The 10,424-nt window shown below is 35.5% G+C and overlaps 1 protein-coding gene across 2 annotated transcripts; it reads left to right on the top strand.

The window, feature by feature from the left end:
* The first annotated feature begins 855 nt into the window (after positions 1–855).
* On the top strand, positions 856–9,119 carry npffr2a (neuropeptide FF receptor 2a). Of its 2 annotated transcripts, XM_026211368.1 has the most exons (4): positions 856–1,157; positions 2,039–2,376; positions 6,254–6,353; positions 8,033–9,119. In XM_026211368.1, the coding sequence occupies exons 2-4, from the start codon at positions 2,046–2,048 to the stop codon at positions 8,871–8,873; spliced, it is 1,272 nt and encodes a 423-aa protein (XP_026067153.1). In that variant the 5' UTR covers positions 856–1,157; positions 2,039–2,045; the 3' UTR covers positions 8,874–9,119. The 2 variants fall into 2 exon arrangements, with proteins under 2 accessions (XP_026067153.1, XP_026067152.1); XM_026211367.1 differs by lacking the exon at positions 856–1,157 and having other exon boundaries at positions 1,951–2,376.
* The last annotated feature ends 1,305 nt before the right edge of the window (positions 9,120–10,424 follow it).

The following is a 10,424-nucleotide window of genomic DNA, read 5'->3' as shown; positions in this document are numbered from 1 at the left end:
TTTTTTATCATTTTTCAATAAATGCAATATTTCATGTTAATAAAGAGTGAAAACTTTTAAAATAATTTTTTTTTAAGTGAGAATTGTGCCATCTGCTGGCATAAAAAAAAAAAAAAAACATGAGTGCGTGTGTGTGTGTGTATTTTCCACTCTTGATATTTGTCATCTAATTACTCGGCACTTTTGTTCTGCACAGTGGCTGATTTGTAGTTTGTATCACCAAAAGATTCTCTGAGATTTCTCTGAGATTTCCTTTTTTTGTCGTTGACTTTTTAACATCCAAATCATTGTGTTCACATAGCTAATGTGACAAAAGTCATCTCATTCCAATTAAGCCATGATTTTTACAATTTCGAAATGTAGCCTACCTTTTTTTTTTTTTTTTGGTCAAAAAAGACCGATGAGGCCAAGAAGGTTAAAAAAATCGAGGAAACTTGGAGGAATGAATGCCCTGTTCATTGCTGAAGGAGGCACTAACGGACGCTTATCTAAGTCTAGAATGTTGATAACATCACCATAAAGAACCTATATAAGCTTGAGTTGTACATTTAATTATAAGCGATTGTTATTAATATTGCGCCCTGATTAAATATAGGAATAAACTCAGCTTAAAAAAAAAGGTCACAGTGCAAAATAATAATAATAATAATAATAATAATAATAATAATAATAATAATAATAATAATAATGATGATGATGATGACAAATACTTTGTGCTTAACTGTTTACCTTTTTTTGGAGACTCTTTTTGTGCCCAGAGCACAACTGAACGCTGTGTCCATACCCACGCGCGCCGTGACGCTTAAAAGCGCATGATCACTCCGCCAGTCTCTCCAGTTCTCAGTTCTCTGTCCCTCTCTCGTGCCTGCACATTGTTCACTGACAGTGCTCCGAAGAGTGTGTAGGGAACACCGGCAGCTTCGCTTCGCATGGGAAACTTGTTGAAAAATTATGACGCGCAATATGCCGGAGTTCGCTTTAAGAAGAAAATGAAATTTATTTGTAAACATTAATTCAGTTACACGTTGTTACACGTTTAAAAGATCTACAAAGACTACTTATGTCTCTTCGTGGAGGAACGAGCGAACAAGGAGGTGTTCGTTTTTTTATTACCTGAGAACAGGTAGTACTGTACGGAAACTGGGTCGGTCTGAAAGGTAAGAAAGTCTGGATTATTGTAATATTGTATGTTTGGATTCAAGAGCTACTCTGTGTTTTTATTTGTTGATAGTTAATGGCACAATAAGCAATTTTATTGTATACATGACTGAGATAAAGTAGGCAACATAATATCAAAGGAGATACGCATATTATAAATATAGACTACGGTCACTCTAGCCGCTGTTGTGCAATTAACTTTCTTAACTTTGACATAGATATTTTCACATTAATTATCTGGTAGATGTAGCCTAATATGAGTAATGCATTTTTGATAAAACAGCATTTATTTTTTATTTTTTTTTAGCCTTTTAAAGGTATATTTAACTGTATTTGTATTATATGATATATTAACTGTTATTATTATATACTGTAAGACTTGAACAGTGAGCAGCAAGTGGGCTGTATCTCACAATTAGACGACTCGGTCACAATTAGACGACTCAGTTAATTGTGTATCACAAATTAACTCAGAGCACCTTGGTAGAAGCCAATAATAATAAGGATTCAAATTACATTAAATCAAATTCAAAGTCATCCCAAGTGTATTTAGTTTGTCTGCGTTCTTGATGATTACAGAGGCAAATGTGACTGCAGAGTGTAGATATACTGTACAGGTAACTGCAAACTACTTTAGGTAGGCTGATGGTAGGGTGTCATTTATCATTTGCTTTAATCATTTGCTTAGAATATGCAGTTATCTGGAAGCCGGAGAGAGGAGTACTTTAGATTAACAGATTTGTTACAGTAGCAGCTGCGTGTCAGGGAGGTTAAAAGCAAAAACAAGGAAAGATATTTAGGGAAAGACAAAGATTTGATATTGAATGAGGAGAAAAATGGAAATAAAGCCTATCTCTCAAACCTATTCTAATATCCTCAGATCTAAAATGAACGAAACACTGGACCTGAATATTACCCTTGAGGATGATGGAAACTCGACTTTTGTCAGTGGCTCCAATGAATTCTTCTTACCTCAGAAGAACATTACATACGTTGGATATTACCTGCATCAGCCACCTGTAGCAGCAGTCTTCATAGTGTCCTACCTGCTCATATTCCTGGTCTGCATGGTTGGAAATGGAGTGGTGTGTTTCATTGTGTTACGGAGCAAAAACATGCGCACTGTCACCAACCTTTTCATCCTCAACCTCGCCATCAGTGACCTTCTTGTTGGGATTTTCTGCATGCCCACAACTCTTCTTGACAACATTATTACAGGTCAGTGCAATGCCAGTTACCATATGTGCAATCTTCTTTAACGTTACTTGTATAGCTAAAGTTTGGTTGTTTCAGTGTTTTGCATGCTTGAATCTTCAACTGATATTGACGTGGATCTCTTGGATGTCATAACCAGAGAAGTTATTGATTCGACTAGCCTAAAGGTTTTAAGTTAACACTGAGTTCATGCTGTATTGTCAGTAGAGGATGCTGTTCACCTTAAGAATGACGGTTTTAAGATAGAATCAGTACGAAAAGCTGAGTATGACAAGCCGGTTCATATTTTTTTATACAAATGAACATTTATGAGTGCTGCTAGACTATAAAAAATGCTTTTGAGGGCACCAATAAAGTGATACTGAGTCACCAATTTTCTGAAAAACAGTCTTACATTTGACTCACATTTAATGCCACAAGTCTGATGCAAATCATGCATGGTGATATAAACAAAACATATACAGATAAACTGGGGTCTCAACAGAGTCTGTTTATTCCAAACAGACTGCTTGAATTCCACTGGCATGTATATCTTTCAGACGTGTTTATGAGCTGTCCTGAAATAGCCTAAAGAAAGAAATGGCTCCGATTTTGCTTTTCTGACTTGGAATCTAAAACAAAATAGCATGGCATCTTGTTTATGAGATTGTTGCTATTAACAAGATATTTGTTTGTCCCTTCAAATTACTAATTTCTCTGGTGAGCATTGAATGGAACCATAACAAGTTAATTAAAAGTTAATGAATAGTACCAAGTTAGAACATTTCTGTCATTTACTGCCACTATATTTAATTTAATATGACTTTTGTGTGCAGTATGCATGAACTGAGTATGTATGAATTTAGTGAAAATAATTGGACCCCAAAAGTCAGCCAATTGATCATATGTGTAACAACATAGCTGCTGTCTATTCACTCACAGTCAATAGTGTTGTCAGGAACTACAAATATGTATATGTCACACACATTGTTATAGAAAATGCCATTTTGGATCCAGCATTTTGATAATGAACTGTTTGTAGTTCATGGAGACTGGCTGGAAATACAATGCATAGCACAATATCAACATCTTGTCATTTGTGCAGGTGGGAAATCTCTCATAATAATGCAGTTTTTCCTTTGAGATGTCTTAATTTTATCCATCTGGATGTTGTTTTAAAATATTGTAAGGAAGTTGAGAAATGTTTACTAGGATGTAAGAAAGAAAAAGAAATCATCACACCTTAAAATCCGTTTGCCAGTATTTTTTTTTTTTTTTTTTTACAAAACTCACTGTTTTTTGGAGACATGGTGTAAATATGATTATTTTATGTGTGCTATTTAGAAATAATGCCTGTGTTTCTCTTTCTCTGTGTGAGATGCTGTTTACCGCGTGTGTCTCATTGTTTGATTTTATGTTAAAATAATGTTTTAAATGTGTAATGATGGCAATTTACCTTTTTTACTTGGTAGATGTTTTTTTATTTTATCCCATATTTGTTCTCATTTACTTATCAAGTTTAGCCTGGTAGCAATTCAGTGTAAGGAACATTTCATGCACTTCTCACATTCCCATTGAATTATTTAGATAATGAATGCAATTTTATTTTTGATTGTGACTATTTATGTGAGTAAGCCCTAGTGGGATGACATGAGAGTGTTTCTCTCTATCCAACGTACTGCATTCTTATTAGATGCTTATTTATTCCGACCAACATGTAGATAGCATTACACTTGGTAATTAAGACCAATGTTATTTTTATGACTTTATTAGAAATGAATGAAACTACTTGATTAAACCAGCTGTTAATGTGTGAAAACAGCGTTTTGTCCTTTTTTGTATGTCTTTGAAAAAATGCTCATTAAATAGGGTCAGTAAACAATATTCAAATAAGGTCAGTAAAATATTCTTATTAGTCATCTAGCCAGCCCAGAGGAAGCACAAGTGTGTATTTTCTTCATCAGATTCCTAAGGGATCCTTGGGGGTTTTTTAAATACTGTAAAACACTTAGATTCTTTATATCAGCACAGAAAGATGTGATATCTGTCAGATAAGAGCAAGACATCATTCAAAATGATCTATTTTTATTTGTGTACCTTTAAACCTTTATAGGTAAACCTATACCTTTAACTGTAAAACACTGTTCATTTTGTAAAATAAAGAAAACAAACAAAATGCAATTGCTGTCTTGGTCTCTGTGAACCTCTTCCTGATATGAAGAAAAAGCAGACAGGAGAAATGTGTTTAGCTTATAGAAAACTTAAAGCACTATACTTAAATAGTTTAGTAACAAGTGGGCAAACTACTGAGTAGGCACCAATCATAGGCCACATTTTATGATGTCATCCTGTAGACTTCTTACAAAGTATTTTACAGTATTTTAAAACAACAAAAATACAAAACAGTTAAGTATTTTAATACAAAATATATATACATTTTCATCAAACCTATCAAATACAAATCACAAAATACTATTTTATATCATGAACAGGTTTACTTCACATCCCTGACTAGTACAATGTCAACAAGCGCAATATTTGTTATATTATAATGTTATTATATTGTTATTATATGTATTCTATAGTATTGTATTGTTGTTATTGTAATTTAGCCAGTAAAGCTTTTAAAATTAAAATGAACATATGATTTTTTATGCATTTTTAAGTGGTACATTAATACATTTTCACTACAAGCCAACCATATTTCAAAGACAATAAACATGAAATTACAAAATTGTACTCAAGTCCTACTTTAACATTCTAAAGTTTAACTGATTGCATTGTATATACATTTTAAATATAAAACATTTTCATTTAATTTAGGAATAACAATCAATTAAGTGTCCTAAATCATTACATTCAGTGTGCACTTAAATTTCCCTGATAAGTATTATTTTTAATGTGGCATAAATTATAATGTATGATAAAGTATACTTTTTTTTTTCTTCACAAGGGACTTAAGGCCTCAAATTCTCAAATCTAACACACATGGATCTAACGTGTGTCTTCATTGACCCCTAAGAGTCACTATAAAACACCATGCAAATAAGTCTGGTCCCCTATACAGACACTCCCCACCCCCACAGTGAAATATTGGTAAACCTTTCCTAAGCCAATTCACCTCCTCCAATCATAGACAAAATACATGAAATCCCACCAGATGGTAAGTGTGATGACAACTGACCCACATGCTATATACTAAGGCAAATCTGAAGATTTCTTTCTGTTCTGGCTCACAGCAGTGCATTATTTATACATCAGCTAATATTTGATTTAGGTTTAAAGACAAAACTGGCCATATAAACTAAACTGACATTCAGTATCATTAACTATAGTTTCCAGGCAAATGTTGTTTAAAATCCTAGTCAGTAGATTCATAATATCTGTATTTTTTCAAATGTGGTCCTTTATACGCTTTCAATATGCAAAATAATATCCACTGGACATTAAATCTGTTACATCAGCTGCTTGGGTGACTCAGTGTAAGATGCAGGTCAAATGACACTCAACATGATGAACAACATCATGAAAATGAAAATATAATGGGACACCCTTTTAACAAACAATAATGCAATCTAATTAATGTGAATTAGTCTGTATAATTTAATGTATAATTTAATAATTGACCTCTAACGCTAGCTTGCTCTATTCTTTTTCTATTGTATCTGTTTTCTTTTTATTTATTATATTATTTAAAAAGCCCTTGCTACTTGTACTGTGTTAAGGTAACTGAGACTTGTTATAGCACTTGTATATCATTGCTCTTTTGTTGATTTTGATTGCTTCCATTTTTTCTCATTTGTAAGTCACTTTGGATAAAAGCGTCTGCTAAATGACTAAATGTAAATGTATAATTTAGGCAGAATCATCCATCATAATGTGATCTCTATCTTCTCCCCAGGTTGGCCATTTGGAAGCATGGTCTGCAAAATGAGCGGAATGGTCCAGGGCATTTCAGTGTCAGCCTCTGTTTTCACCTTGGTTGCCATTGCGGTTGACAGGTAATGTCATGGTAATATCATCATGTCCCTCAGTTCATGAATGAATGAAACACATTTGTCCTTGTTTCACTCCTACTCGAATTGTGCTTGTGGAAAGTGCTTGAGAAACAGTGTCTCTTCCACAGCTCAGTACACTTTCAGTTAGTTTTTTAGTATCAAGCAAGACTGTACAACATTCACATTACATGATTTTAAAGATTTTTACGTAGAAAGGGCGACAGCGCACTGCATTAAAATAAGTTATCATTCATGTTTTTAAAGCAGCTGACCAAATTCAAAAACAAATATAAATAAATAAACTAAAAATAAATCATCTTTGAGAGCAAGGGGGGCCTCTGGTGTATCGGGGGTTATATCTGGTATTTATTTAATGTGTTTACTGACAATTTCATTTACGTTTTCTTTGGGTATATTAAAGGAATAGTTCACGCAAAAATTAAGAGTTGCTTTAAAAAAATGATGCACCTTCAGGTCATACAAGATGTTACATGAGTTTGTTCTTCATTGAAATATATTTGGAGAAATTATGCATTACATCACTTGGTTACCAATAGATCCTCTGCAGAGTGTCTTCTGACGGCACCCATTCACTTCAGAGGATCCAATGGTGAGATAATGCTAAATTTCTCCAAATATGTTCCAATGTAGAAATAAAATCATCAACTGTTCATCTTGGATGCTGTGAGTGTACATTTTTTGTAAATTAAAATTTTTGGGTTGAGCTCATGTTATTCACTCTCAGTTTCCCTCTAATCTATCTGTATATCCCCTTTCTGTATGATTTCTTCACTGCAGCATAGTATGTAGATAATTACCCCATCAAGTTCAGTCAGAAATCTTGGTTTAATCTTTGATGCCCACCTGACTTTCAAAGACCACATCACAAAAACTGCTCGATCTTGTGGTTTGCATTGCACAACATCAGAAAGACCACCATGCTGCACAAATTCTTGTCCAGGCCCTTGTCATTTAACTCATTTCATTGCAGCTTGCTCCAAGTTTAAGACATTGATGCTTGCATGTAGAACATCCAAAGGCTCATTACCCGCCTATATCCACTCACTATTATAAATCTACCTTACGCAACTGCTGCTATGGCACTAGCCACTCAGTAAGACTCAATTAAACTGGGAAAATATACCTGTTCCACTTGGGACAGGAATGTTGCGGAGGAGGCTTCTGAAGGAAATACACATACAGTATGAACATCCTTTTAGGTACATATGGAAAGTGGGAGCTAATTGTAACCCTCCTGGAAATGGCAAAAGTCTGCCGGGGAAACACAGGTTCTGAGACTAAACAAATTTGACCCTGGACCACAAAACAAGTCTGAATTTGCTGGGGTATATTTTTAGTAACAGCCAGAAAAAAACATTGTATTGGTCAAATTTTTTTTATTTATTTATTTTACTTTTATGACTGGTTTTGTGGTCCAGGGTTACAAATGGGATCCACTTGGGTCCCTACATATGGAACCCAGCCCTCTACTAGTTCTCACGGATTCATCGAGTGAGGGCCTGGTGTCGGACGCACTGCCACATCTGGCTGCCAAGGTGAAGTGTTTAAAAACACTTCAAAATCACTACAGAGGCGCCTCGTGTTATTTGTTTCCTATCTGACACAGCTGGTTCTCCAAAGAGCTACTAAATGTGTAACGTGTTGCCGGTTGTTTTTTGCAGATTCCGATGCATCGTGTATCCCTTCAAGCAAAAACTGACAATATCAACAGCCACGCTTATCATTTTGATAATCTGGGTTTTGGCAGTGTCGATCATGTGCCCGTCTGGTGTCATGCTTCAGGTGACTAAAGAACAAAGTGTCCGTGTTTTCCTGGGAGATGGCAACCGAACAAGCCCTTTCTACTGGTGCAGGGAAAACTGGCCTAACCAGGAGATGAGGAAGATCTACACCACCGTCCTGTTTGCCAACATTTACCTGGCTCCTCTGTCCCTCATAGTGATCATGTACGCAAGGATCGGCATCACTCTGTTCAAAACGGCCATGCCAGCAGGCGCCAAACCAGGCCACGATAACCGTCACTCCGTGTCAAAGAAAAAACAAAGAGTGATCAAAATGCTCCTCATCGTGGCCTTGCTCTTCATCTTGTCCTGGTTGCCTCTGTGGACGCTGATGATGCTAACAGACTATGTTAAACTCACTGAACATCAGTACAAGCTTATTAACATCTACATTTACCCTTTTGCCCACTGGTTAGCCTTTTTCAACAGCAGCGTCAACCCGATAATCTACGGGTTCTTCAATGAGAACTTCCGCCGTGGATTTCAGGCCGTGTTTAAGTTCGGCCTGTGTCCTGTCAGAGGTCAGCATCGGACCTATTCTCACAGGGTGCAGGGCAATTCTGTGCAACCGGTCAACCTGCAACCCTCCACAGAGCCCATCTCTCTTAACAGCCTGGAGAACAACAGCTCGAGGAGGATGAACCACGTCAACGAGCAAGACTTAGTGATGGAAGATCTAGAGAAAGTGTCTGAATGCAGCGTGGAAGGAGCTTCTCTTTAAGGGGCTTAGTAGAGAAGAATACTGTAGAATGAAAGCAAGCTGATGACAGACTTATTGTTTATTTACAGTCTTAAAATGACATTGTGAACATTATACAGTTATGTAACGTTATACAGCAGATTTTATTTATTTTGAATAGTTATTTGCTGCTAACATGAATGTACTTACTGGTGTTGTCAGTAAGATTGGGCACATCTGGCAGTTTATCAACTGTAGTCTTGTTAACTTTACAATCAAATTCATAAAAACAAACAAAGAAACAAAAACCTGTTACACTGTTGTAAAATGCTTTATAGTGATGTAAACATCTGGGGTTTTGCAGTAAATCATTTTATTTTTTTATTTATTTTTATGTGTTTATGAAAGTATCAGAACTGCAAGAATGATTCATTGTTTCTGGATTACAATGCGGGATTTTAGGCACATACTTGCAAATTAATACTAAAATGAAACCTTCATACCTCTTCTGTGATATGATCCCTCAAAACGCTGGAATAAGAAAATAATAATCATAGTAAGTCACACTTGCCTTTCTGCCCCTGACTGACAGTTTTATGGGCAACAAGAATATTTGAAGCACATAAGTCTGGATGTAGCACTGTGATTCACATGCCTAAAGCTTATGTGTTCTAGAAGCATGCTTTTCCTGTTTGTTTAAGCCAAAACCATCCATTGCCTTTTTTTACCCTCTCTTGTTGCTTTACTTATGAGAATTCTCTTCTGCTCACCGAGCCTGGTAATGACAATAATAATAAATGTTTTTGATCAGCAAATCAGAATATTAGAATGTTTTCTGAAGGATCATGTGACTGGAGTTATGATGGAAAAAATTCAGCTTTGAAATCACAGGAATTAATGAGATTTCAAAAATTTGTTAAAAAAGAAAACTTTTATATAGTAAAAATATTGCAGGCTTGGTAAGCAGAAGAGCATTTTTTTACTGGTAGTGTATGCTGTATATATATATATATGTGTGTGTGTGTGTGTGTGTCTGCGTGCACACGTGTGCATGTTTATGTGGTTTATGAGGACACAAATTTGTACGTTTCCTTTGAGGGTTAAGTTTTAGGTGTAGGGTTTGGGTATGGGTATAACGATAGAAAATATGGTTTGTACAGAACAAAAAAACATTACACCTACAGTATGGAGAGTCCCCATAAACCATAAAAACCAACATGTGCCAGTGTTTACTTCAGTTAATGTTTTTTTTAGACTCACCTTGAATGAATGAATGTCCTACTTTCACTGTGAATGTCAACAAAGTCTTTTCTTTTCCTCAAATAGAGCAAACTATTTCCATTTACCAGACTATTTTGATTCAAATTGTGTGACAGGAGTTTGCTGGATTTCTTATTTGAACCTTTGAAGATGTTCAAAAATACCAACATGCAGAGGATTTGTCCTCGAAGTAATTCTAGCGTCTGTTGTTGACTGTAGATTAAATCTATCAGCAGGCAGAGTGATTATCATAGCAGATGGGAGATGAGTATATTCATCCTACCCTCTTCTTGACAGCATACACTACATAAAACAATGCATTCTCAACATGAT

Source organism: Carassius auratus, chromosome 30, assembly GCF_003368295.1.
Source record: "Carassius auratus strain Wakin chromosome 30, ASM336829v1, whole genome shotgun sequence".
In the NCBI taxonomy this organism is placed as follows: domain Eukaryota; kingdom Metazoa; phylum Chordata; class Actinopteri; order Cypriniformes; family Cyprinidae; genus Carassius; species Carassius auratus.
Note: the sequence above shows the minus strand (reverse complement) of the source record. Positions and strands in the feature narration are given on the sequence as shown.

Excerpts from the sequence above, each read along its gene's own strand:
- npffr2a (XM_026211367.1), top strand. The coding sequence starts at position 1,983 with ATGAGGAGAAAAATGGAAATAAAGCCTATCTCTCAAACCTATTCTAAT. Across the intron at positions 2,377-6,253 it reads TCTTGACAACATTATTACAG|GTTGGCCATTTGGAAGCATG; the intron begins GTCAGTGCAATG and ends TCTTCTCCCCAG. Across the intron at positions 6,354-8,032 it reads GTTGCCATTGCGGTTGACAG|ATTCCGATGCATCGTGTATC; the intron begins GTAATGTCATGG and ends TGTTTTTTGCAG.